General features: G+C 38.7%; 1 protein-coding gene across 4 annotated transcripts in view; it reads right to left on the reverse strand.

Moving 5' to 3' along the window:
* Window positions 1-20,633, reverse strand: part of KIAA0319 (KIAA0319 ortholog) — a 57,729-nt gene that overhangs the window by 26,417 nt on the left and 10,679 nt on the right. For 3 of the 4 annotated variants that reach the window (XM_003788338.1, XM_012804217.1, XM_023512331.1), the window contains exons 3-10: window positions 16,880-17,066; window positions 13,439-13,534; window positions 12,203-12,300; window positions 10,672-10,759; window positions 9,596-9,688; window positions 8,083-8,215; window positions 840-1,068; window positions 31-154 (exon numbers count right to left, since the gene is read on the reverse strand). In XM_003788338.1, coding sequence (XP_003788386.1) covers window positions 31-154; window positions 840-1,068; window positions 8,083-8,215; window positions 9,596-9,688; window positions 10,672-10,759; window positions 12,203-12,300; window positions 13,439-13,534; window positions 16,880-17,066 — 1,048 coding nt within the window. The remainder of the gene's footprint in view (window positions 1-30; window positions 155-839; window positions 1,069-8,082; window positions 8,216-9,595; window positions 9,689-10,671; window positions 10,760-12,202; window positions 12,301-13,438; window positions 13,535-16,879; window positions 17,067-20,633) is intronic. The other variant, XM_023512330.1, reaches the window with a different exon arrangement.

Below are 20,633 nucleotides of genomic sequence, written 5' to 3' on the forward strand. Positions count from 1 at the left end.
CTAGGGCAAATCTCTTTTCCATCCACCTACCAGGCTGCACAGTCACAGTAACCATAGCAGTAGATTGTTGCCTTGAAGAATCTGTCACCATCAGCTGAAACATATATTCTCCTTCCCGCATTGCAGATAAATGAAGATATGGTGTCTGTACTCCCTAAGTAATAGCAAATACAAAGATGGAAACAAAAAGAAAAAACTAATATTAAAGAATAAGTAAATAACATGACATAATGGAAAAACTAATGATTTTACTTAATAAAGAGATGGGACTGAAAAAGGAAATTTGTGTGTCCTCAGGAAAAGGCAACTTAAAGTCCATTGTGTATCTTCACACACAATTGAAAGAATAGAAATTAATACAGCTTTTCTAGAAGGCCACATGACAACATCTTTTTTTTTTTTTTAATTGAGACAGAGTCTCACTATGTCACCCTCGGTAGAGTACCATGGCATCACAGTTCACAGCAACCTCAAACTCTTGGGCTTAAGCGATTCTCTTGCCTCAGCCTCCCAGGTAGCTGGAACTACAGGCGCCCACCACAACACCCGGCTATTTTTCTGTTGCAGTTGCCATTGTTGTTTAGCTGGCCCAGCTGGGTTTTAGCCTGCCAGCCTCAGTGTATGTGGCCAGAGCCCTACCCACTGAACTACGGGTGCTGCCGACAACATCTTTTAAGATGTTAAATGAGCACACTCTTTAACCCAGCAATTCCACTTCCAAGTATCTGCACTAGAGAAATACATAAGGATGCTGACTGAAGCAAAGACCGCAATAACAGAAAATCCCTGTTAATACTAGACAGACAGACAGAAGTATGAAGGCAGGAGGGAGAACTTGCCTGCATGGCCACCTCCTTGCCCTCACTCCCGGGGGCCAGGAACCACTCATAGAGTACAATCTGGTGATCATCACTGCTCTGATTTCCATTCAGCGTGATGGAGTTTTGGGGCAAAGTTATGGTCTGATTTGGTCCCGCGTTGGCAACTGGGGGCTCGTCCACAGCACTGTGGACTATTAGGACTGCAGTTGTGGAGTTAGTGGCTCCATCCGAGTCTGTAATGGTCAACCTACAAAAAGGAGCAAAAGCCATAGGTGCAAGGATAAGCCAAATTTTATAGTAAATGGTCCATTTAGTCTGCCCATAGCATAGTTTTCAGAATAGTTTGGAACAGGTATAAATAGAAATTTGAAAATGAAGCTAAAAATAGCACACAAACTTAAGGATATTTTTATTTGCTTTTGTTGCATAAATACTTTTATTTTTAATTCATAGTACATTCACATGTTAGAGTATAACCTTTTTGTTTCTGATTAGTCTTTAAGATATTGAATAAACCACCCTCAGCCAACATAGAAGCTGTTCTATATAACTGAGGTTAAGAATGTATCAGCTTTAAGTTCAGCCTTCAGGTTTAACACGTAGAGACAGTAAATCACTCATGACTTTTCAGCTAAAAAGCATTTTAATATTTTAATTCTTTCCTAGAGGATTTAATTTAATCATGTTTTCAGAAGACTCCTTGCAAAGCCATTTTAGGATTAAGCGCTTTCAAATACAAATCATTGCTCAACCTATACAAACAACAAGGAAAACCCTTCTGTACTAAACTGATTCCTACTGGGGTCATGGAAACATTGAAATGGGTCACATCATCCTTCTGGGATAAAGGTGGTGGTTGGGAGCAGTGATGAAGGCTAACCAGGTGTAGGCAAGAATATGAGAATGGAGCTACAGAGGAATGCAGGCTTTACTTGCAAGTCAGACACGTGTGTGGGACCCCTATGCATCCTGAGCTGCCTTTTATACCATCCCACACACTCCACACCACCAAGATCCAAACTCCACTCTGGCCCCGACAGCAAACTGAACATCAAAAGACCCAAGGTCCTTCTTTCTCAACCAAGCTGAATCAGGACATTTTCTGCACCCTTAAAGGAATTTCTTCCTGCCTTAGCAGGAGTAACCTGCCTCAATCAGATGGTAAAGGATAATTAAATAAAAATCAATTAAATGCACCTTACAAATTGCATTGCACTATCTATAAAAAGCATTAGAAATGCTTTTAACAATTACTTTTCTGAAGTTTCCATGGGCTTTTAGATCAGAAAGTTCCCACAAGCCTACATTAGCAAACCCCTCAGATAAAAAGTAAACATTAATTTGGCAACATGTAACAAATACCTCTGAACCAGAAATTTTACTTGAACCCTAAAATTTAAGCATAAGGTTGCCCTCAAACATTGAATTAATAAACTACAATATATCTGCACAACATCAAATATGATGTTGCAGAACATTTAATAGCACAGATATTCATAATAAATGGAGAGTCCAAAAACAGACCCACACATATATGTAAACTTGATATAGGCAAAAGTGGCATTGCAGACTGGAAAAGGACTGTCTTGATGATAAACAGTACTGGGATAATTGGTTAATTATACATATGGGAAAAGAATAAAAGTAGATAGCTCGGCGCCCATACCTCAGTGCTTAGGGCGCTGACCACATACACCAGGGCTGGCAGGTTTGAACCCGGTCTGGGCCTGCTAAACAATGACAACTACAACCACAACAACAAAAACAGCTGGGCATTGTGGTGGGAGCCTGTAGTTCTAGCTACTTGGGAGGCTGAGGCAAGAGAATCACTTAAGCCCAAGAGTTTGAGGTTGCTGTGAGCTGTGACGCCACAACACTCTACCGAGGGTAACGTAGTAAGAATCTGTTTCCAAAAAAAAAAAAAATTAGATCAAACCTCAGCTGAGATACAATTAATTAGACAGATAAAACTTTTTAACATGAAAGATAAAATTTTTTAAATATTAGAAAAAAATAGAAGGTAGCTTACAAAACTCCCTATGCATTTTGATCAAAGTAAGAAAAAGGTTTTATGTTTGTGTGTATATAAAACAAGAACTAGAACTATAATACCAAACTGTTAAGGATATTTATTTTTAGGTAATTAAGTTGTAAGAGACATTTATAATCCCTTTCTTCTTTCTGCTTATAGATGCATGCTTTCTGATTTTTTTTTAATTTGTATGACAAACACTCACTACTCTAACTTCTGCTGTTATTTATCTTTTGAATCCTGTATTTCCTGTGAGTGGAGCTGTGCCTGCCCAGCTGGGAAACTAAAAAGAAACACACAAGCTCTGGAAGCCACACATGGCTGTTCAATCTGCCTTCACAGAGTCCGTACATAACCAGGAGCTAGTAATAAGTTTAATATAAGTTTGCAGAGCTAGGTAAATTTTTTCAATTCTGGTAATTTTTAATTAACCAAAAAATAGTTTAATGTTTTAGTTGTGGTAACATACGCATAACCTAAAACTTACCATTGTAACTACTTTACGTGTACAATTCAGCAGCTTTAAGTACATTCACATTGTTAAGTAAGCATCACTAGCTTTCATCTCCAGAACTTTCTCATCATCCCAAACTAAACAATAATGATGTATTCCCTCTTTCCACCTCTCCCTGGCAATCACCATTTGTTTTTGATCTCTAATGAAGTTGATTACTCTAGTTACCTCATATAAGTAGAATCATACAATTTGTCTTTTGTATCTGGCTTCCGTGGTGTAGCACACATCAGAATTTAATTCCTTTTAAGGTAGAATAATATTCCATTATATGCATGTACCACATTTTTATCTGTCCATTCATCTGTAGATCCATTCACCTGTTGATTCTACCTTTTGGCTATTTTGAGTAATGCTGTTAAAAACATCAACATAGGCTTGGCATCTATATCTCAGAGGCTAGGGCTCCAGCCACATACACCAGAGTTGGCGGGTTCGAATCCAGCCCAGGCCTGCCAAACAACAGTGACAACTACAACCAAAAAATAGCCGGGCACCTGTAGTCCCAGCTACTTGGGAGGCTGAGGCAAGAAAATTGCTTAAGCCCAAGAGTTTGAGGTTGCTCTGAGCTGTGATGCCATGGCACTACCCAAAGCGATAGCTTAAGACTCTATCTCAAAAAAAAAAAAAAAAATCGGTGTACAAGTATATTTGAGTCTCTGCTTTCAGTTCTTTTGGGTATATACCTAGAAGTGGGATTCCTGAATCATATAGTAATTCTATGTTTAACTTTTGGAGCAACTGCCATAGTCTTTCCCACAGTAGCTCCACCGTTTTACATTCCCACCAGCAATGCACCAAGGGTTCACAGTACTTGGTTATTTTAAATTTTTTTTTAGTTTTCTAATAGTAAGCATGCTAAATGGAGTAAACTGTTTCTTAAAGCAAAATGTCAAATAAATCCAAACAGAAGCTTTTACAACCATATGCAAAATCTGAAATACTCTGGAGTACCTTTGTGGGTCTTTTAGTCAAAGATGAATCCTGTCAGATTGTTGAGGGCTTCTTAACAAGGCCAGACTTCCGAGGATCTACAAATACGTATATATGGGCTCCTTCTTGGGAATTATCATATTCTTATAGAGTTATGTGAGATTTTAAAAATATAACATGCTAGAATGTATGGAATACAATTAAGAAGTACTTAAAGGAAAACTACAGCTTTAAAAACTTTCTAATATGTTAGGTGTACATCCCGTAGCTTATTTGCTTAAAATGTACTCTTCTTTGGTTTTGTCTCTTTGGGACTGATGGGGAGAAAAAGAAAATCAAAAGTGCAACTGTTTTCATACTGAATATTGGCATGTCTTTTTGAAATAAAGAACCAATCCTCCAAAATACAAAAAATAAAAACTTTCTAATAAAAGAAAGTTATACACACAAATACACACACAAAATGACCTAAAATTCTACTCTAAGAAGAAAAAAAACAAAGTAAACCAAAACTGAGGTCAGACACAGTGGCTCATGCCTGTAATCCCAGCACTTGGGAGGCCGAGGCAGGTGGATTGCCTGAGCTCACAGGTTCGAGACCAATCTGAGCCAGAGTGAGAACCCATCTCTAAAAAATAGCTAGCCGTTGTGGCGGGTGCCTATAGTCTCAACTACTTGAGAGACTGAGGCAAGAGGACCCCTTGAACCTAAAAGTTTCAGGTTGCTGTGAGCTAAGATGCCCCGGCACTCTACCAAGGGTGACCAAGAGAAACTCTGTCTCAAAAAAAAAAAAAAAGTAAACCAAAACTAAAGAAATAATAAAAAGCAAAAATTAATGAATTAGAAAACTGACTAATGGAAAACTAACAGGGCTCTAGTTGGGAGTTCTTTAAAAAGATAAGCAAAATTAAGAAACTCTTTAATTAGAGTGATCAAAAGAAGAGAGAGAAGACAAATCATCAATATTGGGAATTAAAACGGGTTATAGGCCAGGTGTGGTGACTCACACCTGCAATCCCAGCACTTTTGTAAAAGGCGAAAGATTCATACGATCTAAAGAGAAACCAGAGTATAACTTTCAGATGCCAAGGTGGGAGGATTGCTTGAGGCCAGGAGTTTAAGACTAGCCTGGGGAATGTACTGAGAATCCATCTCTCAAAAAATTTAAAAATAAAATTAGTCAGTGCAGTAGCATGGGCCTGTAGTCCTAGTTACTCAGGAGACTGAGGTAGGGAAGATCACTTAAGCCTAGGAGTTCAAGGGCTCAATGTGCTATGATTGGACCACTGCACTTCAGCCTACGTGATATAGAAAGACCTTACATCTAAAAAAAGGAGAGAGAAGTGTGGATATTGTCACAGATCCTACAGACATTGAAAAGATAATATAAAAATATTATGAACCACTTTTATCAATAAATTTGACATTTTAGACAAAATGGACCAATTTATTAAAAAATACAACTTAACCCATTACCAAAAACTGACATGAGAAAAAAAAAACAGAAAAATGAAATAGGCTTACAGCTATTAAGGAAATTGAATTTATTGAAAACTTTAGCTCATATGATTTTTCTGAATAATTCTATCAAATATTCAAAGAAGAAATACCACCAATTATACAAAAATGTTTCAGAAAATAGAGAAATATTGATTGCTATCCAGTTCGTTTTATGAGGCCAGTATGAATCTTCACACCACACCTTGACAAAGACATTGCAAAAATAAAAAAAAGAAAGTAAGTTATAGGGTAATAACTTTCACAAATACAGACTCAAAAATCCTTACCAAAATACTACCAAATTGAATCTAATTCTATATAAAAATTTCATCATGCCAAATGGAGTTTAAGCCAGGAAAACGAGATTAATTTTACAACCCCAAATCCCACACAATACACAAAACTATCTCAAAATATATCAGTGATATAAATACAAAAGCTAAAACTACATAAAAGAAAATCTTTGCAACAGCATTGTGATAGGCAAAGGTTGCTTACACAAACAAGAAAAGCATAAAACATAAAAGATAAATATTGATAAATTGGTCTTCATTAAATCAAAACTTTTGATCTTTGAAAGATACCACAAAGAAAACAAAAAGGCAAGCCACACACTGGAAGGTATTATCCACAAAATATATATCAAATCAAGAGTTGGTATTCAGATTGTGTACCTAACTCTTACAACTAAATAAGACAAATAATGCAATTTTTTAAATGAGCAAAAGTTCTGAATAAATGCATCACAAAGGGAGTAAAAGGAATGGCTACTAAGTCCTAAAGATAATTCTTAATATCATTAGTCATCAGGGAAATACAAATTAAACCATAATGACATACCATCATCCATGAGATTGGCTAAAATGTAAAAAACTGACCATACTAAGTGTTGGTGAGAATATAGAGGCTGGAACACTCACATACTACTGATGAGGATGTAAAATGATACAACAACTTTGGGAAAGAGTTAGACAGATTACACATGAACTCACCATAGGAGAACTAGCCTTTCCATACTTGGGTATTTGCCTCCTGCCCCATACAGCCTCAAAATGAAAATATGGCCACACAAAGACTTATACACAAATGTTCACTGAAGCTTCATTTGTAATTATTCTAAGGTTTAAACAATACAAAGTCCATAATAGATGAATGGATAAACAAATTGTTTTACATCCATACACTGGAATAGAAATCTATAATAAAAAGGAATAAACTATTAATAACAGACAACATGAATGAATCTCAAAATCATTTGTTGAGTGAAAGAAGTCAGGCAAAAAGGAGCATTTTTATAGAAAATTTTAGAAAGTGCAAAATAAAGTAATGGAAAGCAGGTCAATCTTTGTCTGAGGATGAGGGGAAGAAGCAATGGATTACAAAGAAGCATAAAGAAACATTTGAGGGTAGTGGAAATGTTTATTATCTTAATCATGGTGATAGTTTCACAAGTACACGTGTATGTCAGCATTCACCACATTTTATACTTCAGCTATGTACAGTTTATTACACTTCGGTTATACCTAAAAAGTTATAAAAAGAGCCTTGGCATCTGTAGCACAGTGATTATGGTGTCAGCCACATACACCATGGTGGGTTTGAACCCAACCTGGGCCAGCTAAACAACAATGACAACTGCAACAGAAAAATAGCCAGGCATTGTGGTGGGCACCTGTAGTCCCAGCTACTTGGGAGGCTGAGGCAAGAGAATTGCTTAAGCCCAAGAATTTGAGGTTGCTGTGAGCTGTGATGCCATGGTACTCTACTGAGGGTGACATAGTGAGACTCTATCTCAAAAAAAAAAGTTATATAAAGAAAAAGATTAAGATAAATAATCAAGCCTTATGTGGTTGCTCACATCTATGATCCCAGCTACTTGAGAGGCTGACCCCAAGGGTTTGAGATCAGCCTGGGCAACATAGCAAGACTATCTCAAAAAGAAAAAAGAAAAAAAAGATAAGTAATCACACAATTAATAGATAATCGTACAATTCCACCTCACTTTGAAGGTATAAACTTTCTTTTGCATAACTCAGCAAAAAGTTACCAACCTCCTATTATTCCTGACCAAATATTTCCAATAAACAGACACTTACAGGTCATATTAATGGATCAGAGTATAGAGTTAATAGTGGCAACTGGTCAAAACCCCCCAAGAAAAACCAAAATCTGCCTTGCCTCTTGATCAAAATGAAAAGTAGAAGTGTTTTATAGGCCTTAACTTAAAGAAATACTCAAAACGTAAGAAGTGGAAAGCACAATAGTGGTGGAGACACACTTGCCTGAAAGTATAGTTGCCAGGAATAAGGTTTGACAGGTGCAGGATAGGGGCGTCAGCTGAGATCCTCTCTTCTATGAAGGGCCCAGTGATTTCTTCCCAGTGATAACTCACTATTTTAGTATCATCTGTACTTTCTAAAAGATTAAAAATTAAAAACTAGAATGAAATGCAAGAATAGTAAAACATTAGTTTTGTGATTTATATTATTGTATATTTACATTCATTTTTATATGAAAGTACATACTAGTATAGATCTCAATGGATATATATTATAAATTAGAAAGAGTCTTTTTCCTACTCCCTAAATTATCATTACTATTTTTCTCCTAGATTTCCACCAGAACTGAGTGAGGCTGCTCCCACTCAGTTGAATATATAAGAAGCACAGCAACAGGCACTATTGCTTTTTAAAAAACAGTGTCAACAAAGTGCAGCACATTGAAATGCTACTTCTCTTCACCTCAACGACAGCATACTGATAATTTTAAACAGGTATCTCATAAAGATTTAAGACATGCTTATCTATAATTTACAAAACACCTTTTACTAACTTCATTTTTAAGGTATAAATTCAGAGAGGTTATAATCCTTATAGAAATTTCTCATTCCTACTTTAAAAAAAAGGTAAACAAAACATGCCTTGCAGAATCAGACAAATTTAATCCTGAAAGGAAGCCAGTTCTATCTAATTCATTTAATAAAAGAACAAGTTCAAGAGACAGATTATTAATCCTGAACAATTTCCTGTAACTAAACCATACTGAATTAGAGGAATTAGAGTGATGCTTTTTCTCCTATAAATATTTCCATGTAAAATATGCTTTATTTTCACATTGCTAAGGGGAAATGTGAACATCTATATGTGAATACAAGCAAATGGTCATGTCAATGTGCTCTCTATACATTTGCAGGCTTGAAAAATGGAGCCACTTTAATGGCTAACAAGTATCTTTCTCCCAGTGGCCAAGGCAACTATTCTTCACTCTCTATAGGATTTGGTATTAGCTTTATGTGATTAAGGCACGTAAAATGTAATTACCAGGTACAGTGATATTACTGAACCAAGTCAGCATGAGATATGTTTTCAATCTATTTGAAATCATTTGCATGGATACTTGTAGTTACACTGGGGTCACTTCCACATATACACTACAAAGCCTGAACTAAACTAACAAAACACTAACCACCCTCATTGCAGGCACCCCTTCTAAGAGTTGTTAACAGTTTCCAACTGTGAACCATATATAACACATCAGAAGGTGATTTTTAATAATTGCTTTAATTCTCAAATAGGCCCTAAGGAACTTTCTCATAGAATAGACAAATGCTGAGGGAAAATAAACACAGGATAGAGAAGTGCTAAAGGAACTAAAGAAGATACAAAATTAAAGAAGAAGGCGATCATTTATCAGTGTATTAGCCCATAAGTCTCCCAGCCATGATGCAGTGCACCCATTAAATCTCACTGTTATCCAGGGGAAAAAAATATCCCTAAAGTATCATAGGATACATACGGCTGCCATTGATGAGAGCCGATGTCAAAGGCAAACTGAGCTCTTGTACTTGGGGAGAAACAACTGCTATGGGTGGCAGGTTGACTCTCTTGGCTGTAACAGAAAAAAAGGACAACAACTGAACCCACGTTGTGTTTGCATATGAGGCTGCAGGAATAAAATCATCTACTTTCTAAAAACTTATTATGAACATCCTGCCAAGAAAATGTTTATCATACAGGCCTCAACTACGGAGAATACCTTTTTAAGTTTGGAGTCTTCCTATAAATTCCAGGAGCTTGTCTATACATTTACAATTTTTAGGTAAGCCCAGGCTTGGTGAAGATGTGTAGTGATAATCAAGGGGCCAGTCACAGACTGTGAGCAGTAACCATACAACAGGAGCCAGTGGATTATGGCTTCACCTCCCATCATCTGGACCTCCAGTCTCTGACTGATGAAGCTCCTCTACTCCACCATACTTCACTATAATAATAATCAGGCAGACATGTGAAAGATAGAGCTGTCAGCCCCTCAGGAAAAGGGTGGAGATGAAGTTGGCACACAGGAGGTCTACCTCAATTGTGCACTGTGTATCCTCAGCCCAGCTGAGGGGTAGTAGCATCTGAAAGTTTGGCCACTTCTCATGGAACTAGGGATGTGCTGACCTAGCTCTAATTCACAAGGATACACTGACCTATGGGCTAGCAGTGAGCTTGAAAGCCCACAGCACACACTGTCCCCTGACATCTGTGTTGCTCAGTTAAATGTATTTGAAATGCCCTGCTCCGAAGGTGAAGCTGAGTCATGGAAATGCAGGCAGAAGTAAAAGTAGATGGAGTAAATTTCTCACAGACAAGGCTAACACAAAATTTGCCACCAATCAGAAAAAACAAGCAATAGTCTTGTAGCCATAAACAAACAGCAGTGTCAAGTGAGCCCTAAGGGCTATGCAGAAAGTAGGAAAAAAATTCTTCCATGTTTTCCCTACAGCAGAGCCTAATGTAAAAATATATACTATATAACCATGTCATCCAAGTGCCAAAAATTGAAATAAACTTGTACAACAGGAGGTCATTCTCTTAACATAGGCTTACCTGGCTTAACAGTGACATTGATGAATGCTTCTCCAAAGGCATTTTCACTAGAAACAGCTACTTTGAAGGTATAAAGTCCTACTGACAACTGCAACATAAAAAAACAGTCATGCAAACACACATGCAAAAGATAAGATGGGTTTACTACATAGAAAAGGCTAAAATATCCCAGAAGCCACGTTCCTAATTATCACAGAGAAGGGGCTCAGGAGAAAGCCTCATTTGGATCTGTCAAGAGTCTGCCACATGTTTGATGCCTGTATTCCAGGACACAAAAGGTCATCTAGACAAACCTTTAGCTTTGTTACAGCTTTTCATGGGACTTACAGAGGACTAAGTGAAAACAGCATTTGCACCAGTGTGTATCTGGGAAGTGTGCATAGCTCTGGTGAGTGAACTGCTGATGGTCTGGGTACCACTTTGAGAAATAGAACTCAGTGAACATGGGGCTGATACCAGCTAATGTTGCACCATTAGCTGTATAGTCTCAGGAGATGAAGTCAACATAATCATCTGATAGGAAACAAGACCGCTAGCAGCTAAGTTATATATATCCTTAGGGTCCAGGAAGAGAGCCTGGTTTTTGAGGTGCTTATATCTTGGAGCAATTTGTGAACCAAGAATGTAATTATTAGCAACTGTACAAATGTGTGTGTTTAAGAACCCAGGATAAGTACAGTATTTCTAACACTGAGAGCAAAAGTTAGAACAGGTTATTAATCTCATTATGGAGATAGCTGGGAGACCAGACTCTTTCCCCTAAACTGACATGGCAAGTAACTCAAATAAAGAAAAACTATCTAGGGTGGTGCCTGTGGCTCAAAGAAGTAGGGTGCTGGCCCCATATGCCGGAGGTGGTGGCTTCAAACCCAGCCCCAGCCAAAAACTGCAAAAAAAAAAAAAAAAAAAAGAAAAGAAAAGCTATCTAAAGTCTATTTGACCATCTGCCTGCATACCTGGTTTTGTTTGTCTGTTTGAGACAGTCTCAAGCTGTCACCCTGGGTAGAGTGCCATGGTGTCATAGCTCACAGCAACCTCCAATTCTTGGGCTCAAGCTATCTTCTTGCCTCAGTTTTTCTATTTTTAGTAGAGACATGGTCTCGCTTTTGCTCAGGATGGTCTCTAACTCATGAACTCAAGCAATCCACCTGCCTTGGCCTCCCAGAGTGCTAGGAATACAGGCATGAGCCACCACACCCAGCCAGCATACACAGTTTTTTAAATTAATTAATTATTTTATTTATTTATTAATAGTCTTGCTCTGTCACCCAGGCTGGTGTGCAGTGGAGTGATCATAGCTCACTGCAGCCTTGAAATCTTGGCCTCCAGCAATCCTCTCACCTCAGCTTCCCAAAGTGCTGGGATTACAGGCATGAGTCATCACACGGACCACACATTTATATTTATAGGCTTTATTCATTTATAGCCTTCTTTTGACCTTAATAATAAGACTTTTAGGTTTATCAGCTAAGGAGACATTAGATGAATGCTATGCAGTGCTGTCAAACATACCCAATCTCCAGCTACTTACTTGAGAGAGGTTAAGAGTTTGCATATGTCCTTGTTTTATTTCACCTTGGTAGTCTACAGGGTGGCTTATTAAACTCCATTCATAGTTGTAGGTTGTTTCTGAGAGCAAAAAAGAAATATGAGCAGTTATAAATTCCAAGAGGTCACATAACCTATACAGAAGGAGAGAGATGATAGCCTTAAACCCAGTATAGATTATAGATATACTGAACTTAACTTTCAACTATCATCCAAGTAAGGAATAATGTGTCCATATCTTTTTAATATAAATTTTTTTATTATAAAAATTTACAACTTACAAGAAAATTTTAAAAATGAATAAAAGTTTTAAAATAATCTCTCTAATCTTACTGTTAGTATTTGATGATTTCTTTCCAGGGTGCTATAGCTGACTACCCATATAAGCTTTAACATATTATAATCCACTGTATTTTAGTTCTTTTAACAAAAGGCCAGGAAATTTCCATTTATTTGGTCTGCCATAGGGGTTTATTTAGGGACACAAAAAAGGAGTAAACATCTCTACACTAAGATGAAGCTGTCTCCCACTTTCAGATATTAGTAGTTAAAGTATGACGTATCTCATTAAAAAAGGATTAAAATGCAAACAACAAATATTATTAATTCTACTTATAAAATTTTGACCCATATGTGATGGGGGAATAAAATGAACCAAACACCTTAAGAAGGAGGTACAAGTGACAGGCCACGAAGATCAGCCAAATGTTCACTGAATAGCAGAGCATGGACAAGTAGCTTCCCAAAGTGCTGGGATTACAGGCATGAGTCACCACACTCACCACACATTTATAGCATTTTGAGCAAAATTTTTGAGCAGCTGGGTGACATATCCTGAGAACCTCAGAGTCATGTCATCAACTCAACTCTGCAGTATCTGCAATCAAATCTTTGAGTGCGTGCCACCTCCCTCTGCTTCACAGTGGCATCTTCCTAGGCTGTGTGGGTTATCACAGGTCAAGATCTTGTGACCTGCTCTCATATATCACTCTGTTTTACATCATCAGAAATCTATGACTTTCCATCCTAAGTAAAAGATATGTTCTGTATTAATTTCCTATATTCTTACTCCATTTTAAACTATTTCAATAATTTAGAATAATCAAAGCCTTGTTATCTACCCTTGTTTGTGATGTCCTGCAATACTGTGAAAATGATTCCATGGTAAAAGAAAGCCATTACCACCCCTGGTTGTCACAGAGGAATGCCAAACTCTCACCTGCAGGTGGCGCTGGCACAACAGAGGCCTTCAATTCAACTTCATTGTTGGGTAAAGTTATTAGGTTATCTCCAACAGACACGGTGAGTTCTTTCACTACAAGTTAATTAGAAATAGTACATGCCATTATATAATATAATGACGTTCTATTACTGCCATATAATAGATCTGTCTATATCTATAAAATAAAATAGCATCTGTCTTTGTAATAGTTCTTCATATGATTTTACCTAAGATAATTTTTTCCTCTGGCTAGTAACTGAACTGTGCCCTAGGCTATGCTGCAGAGTTTTGAACCATCAATGTGAGTTGGCACTGTGAAGAAAATAACGGTTCAAATTGACAGAGCAATGTGTTGGTGACGAGTTGTGTGACATAGATGAGACACTGGGGAGTAGGTCTATTTTCTCTCTTGCTGCCAGCTTTTCTTGACTTCCTAGTGTGAGCTATTTTTAGTTATAAAAAGATTGAGTATAATCAGAAGTGTTTCTGTATCATTAGTCACACAACACTCAGTTCTGATAGCAACCTCATGCATTACTGCTAATAGCTTTGCTCTTGGAAACTTTCCAAGAAAAAAATCCAGTCAACCTCAATATAAAAGGTGATTTTAACTCAAGCAGAAGGGCCATTAACTCTTATTAAAAACACTTATCTGAGAAATAAACATCCAGAACAAAATTCATTTACTTTTTTATAACCAAGATTACACAAATGTATTCATACTACGGTTGTATCAGCTTGACTGGCCTGGACATTAGTTTTACTTGTAAAATACATTGTGATATGTTAAATATCAAATAGAGAAAAGCAAAGATGTAAAAAGCTGAGTGCTCTCCAGAGGAGTTGAATGCTTGGAGGTGTCAGAGGGAACAGGTTGCTCCTTTACTCCGCTCTCCTCTTAGTCCCTCAGGAGCTCCCTACACCATCTACAGAGGCTCTCAGTGGCTTCCCCAGATCCTCTCTCCTGCCTCTTCAACAACTCTCTGCCCTGAAAGTCAGGAATTGTAGACCTAGAAGAGACATTGGTCCAGACCCATCATTTTATAGAAGGGGACACAAAACCCTAGAAAGGCAAAGCAAGTTATACAAGGCTACATGGGTAATAGCAATAAGTCCACTAATGTTCAATTAACTTAAAAGTATTTATTTCAACAAGCACTTACACACCAGTGTAAAGTGTGCCAGGCACTGTTCCAAGGACTTTACAATGACTGACTCATTTAATCCTCATAACAACCCTACATAGTAGGTTCTTTTAGAACTCAAAGATCCTCCTTCCTAGGCCAGTTTCTTTTTCCATGTACTATACATCTTCTCTTCCACCATTATCCTTCTCTCCAGGGAAGCTCAGGATCATAGTAAATAAAAAAGTGAGAGAGGACAATCTACAAAATACATTACCCACAGAAAAGCTCAGGAAATGTGACCCTTAGGTCTTGCATGTTATAGTAACTTCTTCATTAGGAAAAAATCTAAGGGAAACTTTCGATCCTCATTGTGGTCTCTGCAACACATGATGCTTTGATCACTTTTTCCTTTTTAGAACTATAGGAAACCAGAATACATATGCCAACCCAAAAGATGACCATAGGAGACTAGAATATGCCACTGTAAATATGCCTCTTTAGTATAAAGATTATTCTGAGCTTATTCTTTCCAGAAATAGCAGACAAGGAGAACCTCTGAAAACAGAGTAAAAGTTACCCTTTAGTGAAAGGAATTTACATCTATAAAGGAAATGCCATTCCTCATTTATAAGGTACCCCCTTTCAGTACCAGGAAGAAAAGGATGACTAAATCACAAGAGACTCAGATCAATGGAGAATGCAGGAACTTAGATCTGCATAACAAGCCGTTCTCTTGCTCACCCTGCGTTTTCTGGGCACTTTCCACCACTTCCCTTCCCCATCCCTTTCTTTAGTTTAAAATGCTGTATAAGCCAGGAGTTCTAGGTCACCTCTTTGAGATATACTCATCTCCCTGGATCTCTCCCATGTATATAGGGTACCCAAAAAAGTCATACACATTTTAAGAAAGGAAAAAAACTGTACTAAAATTTAATACTCAATGTATACCAATAACCAAAGATGAAGACATGTCATGCTAAGCACCTCTTGTAATTGCAGAAGTCAAATATGACTTGAGTATTATAAATTTAATGCATTTTTTCTTTCTTAAAATATGTGTGCATTTTTTGTACTCTCTATATATGAGACAGACATATTAATAAACTTCTGTTTGTTTTTTCTCTTGTTAATCTGTCTTTTCTTAGAGGGCCCCAGCCTAATGTAGAAGGGTAGAGGGAAAATTGTTTTTTTCTCCTCTCCAGAATTCTCTTCTCCTTTTCTTCACTCACCCAGGCTTTCCTCTTTATGTCCCACCTCTCTAGCACAACCACCCAGTCAGCTCTATAGGCTCACTCTGCTCTTCCAGTTCCCTAGGCAATAATATCCCCCATATTCCACCCCTCTCTCTGGATGATCTCAGATTATTACCCCCAGGTCTTCAATTATCACCTCTATATCGATGACTCCTAATCCTTTATCTTCAGCCCAACTACTTATCTAATATCAGTTCCATATATTCATATATCTCAGAGTCCCTTCCCTTCATCCTGAAACTCACTCACCAAACCCTAATGATTCTGCTACTTTACTGTCTCTTGAATCTAATTCCTTCTCTCCATCCCTACATTCACTCCCTAAAGCCTTTTTATGGATCTTCTTGCTTCCAGTTAACTCCAAACTATTGTCTTAAAACACATCTGATCATTATGTTTTTCTGCTGAACATCATTTAGGGATTCTCTATGCCCATCCACTAAAGCATAGATTCCTTAGCACCAATACATGATCTTTTAAGTTCTTGCCTGTTTACCACTCTAGTTTCAGCCATAACAAATTCCTTACAGTTCTTCCAGAATTTTACATAGGCTCTTATATGTCTCTTCTCTTGCTCAGGCAATGAATGAGATGACGGATGGGAAGCACTCAGCATGATGCTGGCACTCTGGAAATGCTCAGTAAATACAATTACTGCTATTGTTATAACATATGTTGCTCCCTTCACCTGAACAGCAAGACAATCTCATTTCTGCCAGCTCACTCTCCCCTAGCATCACCTCTTCAGGAAAGGCTTCCCAACCTCTCCTAGTGATCAAGGTGTCCCTCTGCTCCCAGAGCAGCCTCTCACAGCACTTATCATGTTGCATTAGAACCATCTCTTTACCTGTCAGTCTCCTCTCCTGGACTATTGAGTCCCCGAGGGAAGAGACAATGTCTTAATCATCATTTTACTTCCAGTAAGCAGCACTGCTTCTGGCACACTGTAGATGCTCAAAATATGCCTGGAGGGGATGAGTAAACTTTAAAAATTATCTCTACCATATCTATAGCCTATCTTCAGAACATTTCTCCCAATTGTATTTTTTAAAAGTTACCTGTCCTGTGTGCAAGAGTAGGAGATAAGGGTTGCTCAGATGGGGTGGTCCCAGAGGGGACAGTGGGCAGTGTTGGGACACTGCGCTCTGTGCTCCCCGGGCTGACTGTGAGCACTGGGCTTTCCGCCATGGTAGCTGGGCTGAACTCCAGGCTGGTTGGAGATGGTTTATGGGAAGGCATTAAAACCTATGAGATCAATTACAAGGATACATTGTTAAGAAAAAAAAAGTTGAATTCTTCAAGCAACACAATGTCACTGACCTTTTTCATAAATCAGATTCAATAATGTTTGAAAAACCACAAATAATATTGCAAAGTTCCAGAACTCTAGCAAATCATCTCTTTCAAGTAGTCTCTCTGCTATCTATTAAAAATGTAGGGCAGCGCCTATAGCTCAATGGGTAGGGCACTGGCCACATACACTTGGGCTGGCAGGTTGGAACTCAGCCCAGGCCAGCCAAACAACAATGACAACTGTAACAAAAAAATGGCCAGTTGTTGTGGTGGGCACCTGTAGTCCCAGCTTCTTGGGAGGTTGAGGCAAGAGAATCACTTAAGCCCAAGAGTTTGAGGTTGCTGTGAACTGCGACGCCATGGCACTCTACTAGGGACAATATAGTGAGACTCTGTCTCAAAAAAAAAAAAAAAAAAAAGTAAGGTAGCTATGGATTTGACAATTACCATAGATGAATACACACACACATTCAAGATAAAGAGCAAAATAATAATTATACTAGCCATTGAACTAATTAGTGAAATGGACTGAATGTTTGTGTCCCCTCCCCCCAAAAAAACTCCTATGTTGAAATCTTAACCTACAATGTGGTAGTATTTGAAGGTAAAGCCTTTGGAGGCAATTAGATTATAGGGGAGGATCCTTATATATGAGATTAGTGCCAATATAAGAAAAGGACAGAGAGCTATTTCCCTTTTCTCCATGTAAGGACACAGCAGGAAGATGACTATTTGTAAGCCGAGTTGGGAGCCCTCACTAAGAACCCAACCCTGCTGGCACCCTGATCTCAGATTTCTAATCTCTAGACCTATGAGCAATATGCTGTCTAAACCACCTAGTTTATAGTATCTCATTATAGTAGCCCAAGCTAACTAAGACAATCAAGACAATAATTGAAGAAAAGCAAATAATTTTGACACCGGAAAAGTGGCACCCCAACCAGCTCAGCTGAATGGGGCTTGGGGACCTGCCACCTCTGTCTTGGTGGCAGCAGCCGGCAAAGAAACCGGCAGGCTGGAGCAAGCTGGGGAGCTTCCCTCCCCCACCAGAGGCTCCAGTAGAGCAGCGCTAGAGGACCTGCTGGCTCTGCCTTGGTGGCAGCTGGCACAAAAACCCACAGGCAGGAGCAAAATGGGAAGCTTTCTTCTCCCACCAGAGGCTTCAGTAACAAAAAAGACCTGGCGAATGAAGGGAAAACACTGGCGATTCCTCCAGTGCATCCCTGATTGGTCCATTTTCAATCCTGCTCCTGATTGGTCTATTTTTAGGAGAATCAGCTTTCAGCTCATTGGATGACTGCCCTTATATAACCCCCTGAGCAAAGAGCCTAAGGGCAGATCTTCACAGATCATCAAGGAAGATAGTGCAGAAGAGCAAGACTTTTAGCAGATCATAGCAGACCTTCAAGGAAGAGAGAACAGGAGAGCAAAGACCTCAGCATATTGGCGCAGACCATTGAGGAAGAGAGAGCAGAAGAGGGAGAGCTGTAATACTTATACCCTGTTCTGCAAGGAAGTTTGGCTCTTTGTAAGAGCTTTAACACTTATACCCTACTCTGCAAGGAGGTTTGGCTCTTTGTAAGAGCTGTAACACTTGCGTCCTGCCCTGCAAAGAGGTTTGGCTCTTTGTAAGAGCTGTGACACTTATATAAAATCTATCTTATCCTGCTCTGCAAGGTTTAGCTCTTTGTAAGAGCTGTAATAATACCTCTGTAAATAAAATCTTAGGCTCGGCGCCTATAGCTCAACCGGCTAAGGCGCCAGCCACGTACACCTAAGGTGGCGGGTTCGAATCCAGCCCGGGCCCGCCCAACAACAATGACGGCTGCAACCAAAAAATAGCCGGGTGTTGTGGCGGGCACCTGTGGTCCCAGCTACTTGGGAGGCGGAGGCAGGAGACTCGCTTGAGCCCAGGAGTTGGAGGTTGCTGTGAGCTGTAATGTCACGGCACTCTGCCCAGGGGGACAGCTTGAGGCTCTGTCTCAAAAAAAATTAAAAAAAAAATAAAATAAAATAAAATCTTAATTACTCTCCATCCTGTGGTCCATCAATTCGTTCATTGAATTGTCCAGACCAAGAGCCTAGAAATCCAAAGTCAAAAATCACGTATCAATTTGACAGTAAAAAGGCTTCTAGTGTAAATAATCTTTATTCATCTTATCCATTGTATATAAACCATAACTTGAAATTATAGAATTAGCCAAGTAAAAGTTTTTAAATTATGTACCAGAAAGAAAGTTCAGAAAAAAATTCTCTTCTGAAACTCAAGATAACCAATAACATCATGAGGCCAGGTAAGTAAGATTTTAGTCTAAGGATATAGGAGACTCATAAGAAGCTTGTACAGTGAGAAACCCACAGCAAAAGATAAAAGGCTATAATTCAAATATAAACCTGAGAGTGGGCCACAGATGTTAATCATTGACAATATAGCTACTCTTGTCTCGGCACCCATAGCACAGTGGTTACAGCACCAGCCACATACACCAAGTTTGGCAGCTTTGAGCCTGGCCCAGGTCAGCTAAACAACAATGACAACTGCAACAAAAAATAGCCAGGTATTGTGGTAGGTGCCTGTAGCCCCACCTACTTGGGAAGCCAAGGCAAGAGAATCGCTTAAGCCCAAGTGTTTGAGATTGCTGTTAGCTGTGACACCACAGCACTATGCCCAGGGTGACAATAGTTACACTCTGTATCAAAAAAAAAAAAAAAAAAGATAAAGTAGGTGTGGCACCTGTGGCTCAGCTGGTAGGGCGCTGGTCCTATATGCTGAGGGTGGTGGGTTCAAACCCAGCCCTGGCCAAACTGCAACAAAAAATAGCTGAATGTTGTGGCAGGCACCTATAGTCCCAGCTACTTGGGAGCCTGAGGCAAGATTGCCTAAGCCCAAGAGTTGGAGGTTTTTGTGAGCTGTGTGATGCCACAGCACTCTACCGAGGGCAATAAAGTGAGAGGAGGAGGAGGAAGAAGAAAAGGAGGAAAAATATAGCTACTCTTTTCTACAGTTGAGAAAAGTTAGCACCACATATTTACCAGGCAACCAGCAAAATGGTCTAAAACTAAATTTCCAGACCCAAGACCAAAAAAAAGATAAAATAACACATTTAAAATCTATTGATCACAGTAGGAGAAATCAACTGATCAACATTTTGAAAATCAGGTAATGGATCTACCATAATGTTAAGATACTCAATTGCATTCAATTTTCAGGCATGTGGGACTGTAAAGTGAGTACTAATGGATCTGTGCTTGCTAAGGACGTAGGATGAAATTCAGAATCACTGCAAACAAGGACTGTAGAATATTATGGTAGGGCCTCTGAAAATTCCATAGGATAAACAGGATTATTTTTTTTTTTATCAAGTCCTTCATTCTTTATTGCCAAGTTGAAAAACAGAATGAAGGGGGTGGTGCCTGTGGCTCAAAGGAGTAGGGCACTGGCCCCATATACTGGAGATGGTGGACTCAAACCCAGCCCTGGCCAAAAAAAGAAAAAAAAAAAAAAAGTACGAAGACAAG

The sequence above is a fragment of the Otolemur garnettii genome, unplaced genomic scaffold (genome assembly GCF_000181295.1).
Source record: "Otolemur garnettii isolate 467f Iridium unplaced genomic scaffold, OtoGar3 scaffold00026, whole genome shotgun sequence".
Lineage (NCBI taxonomy): Eukaryota > Metazoa > Chordata > Mammalia > Primates > Galagidae > Otolemur > Otolemur garnettii.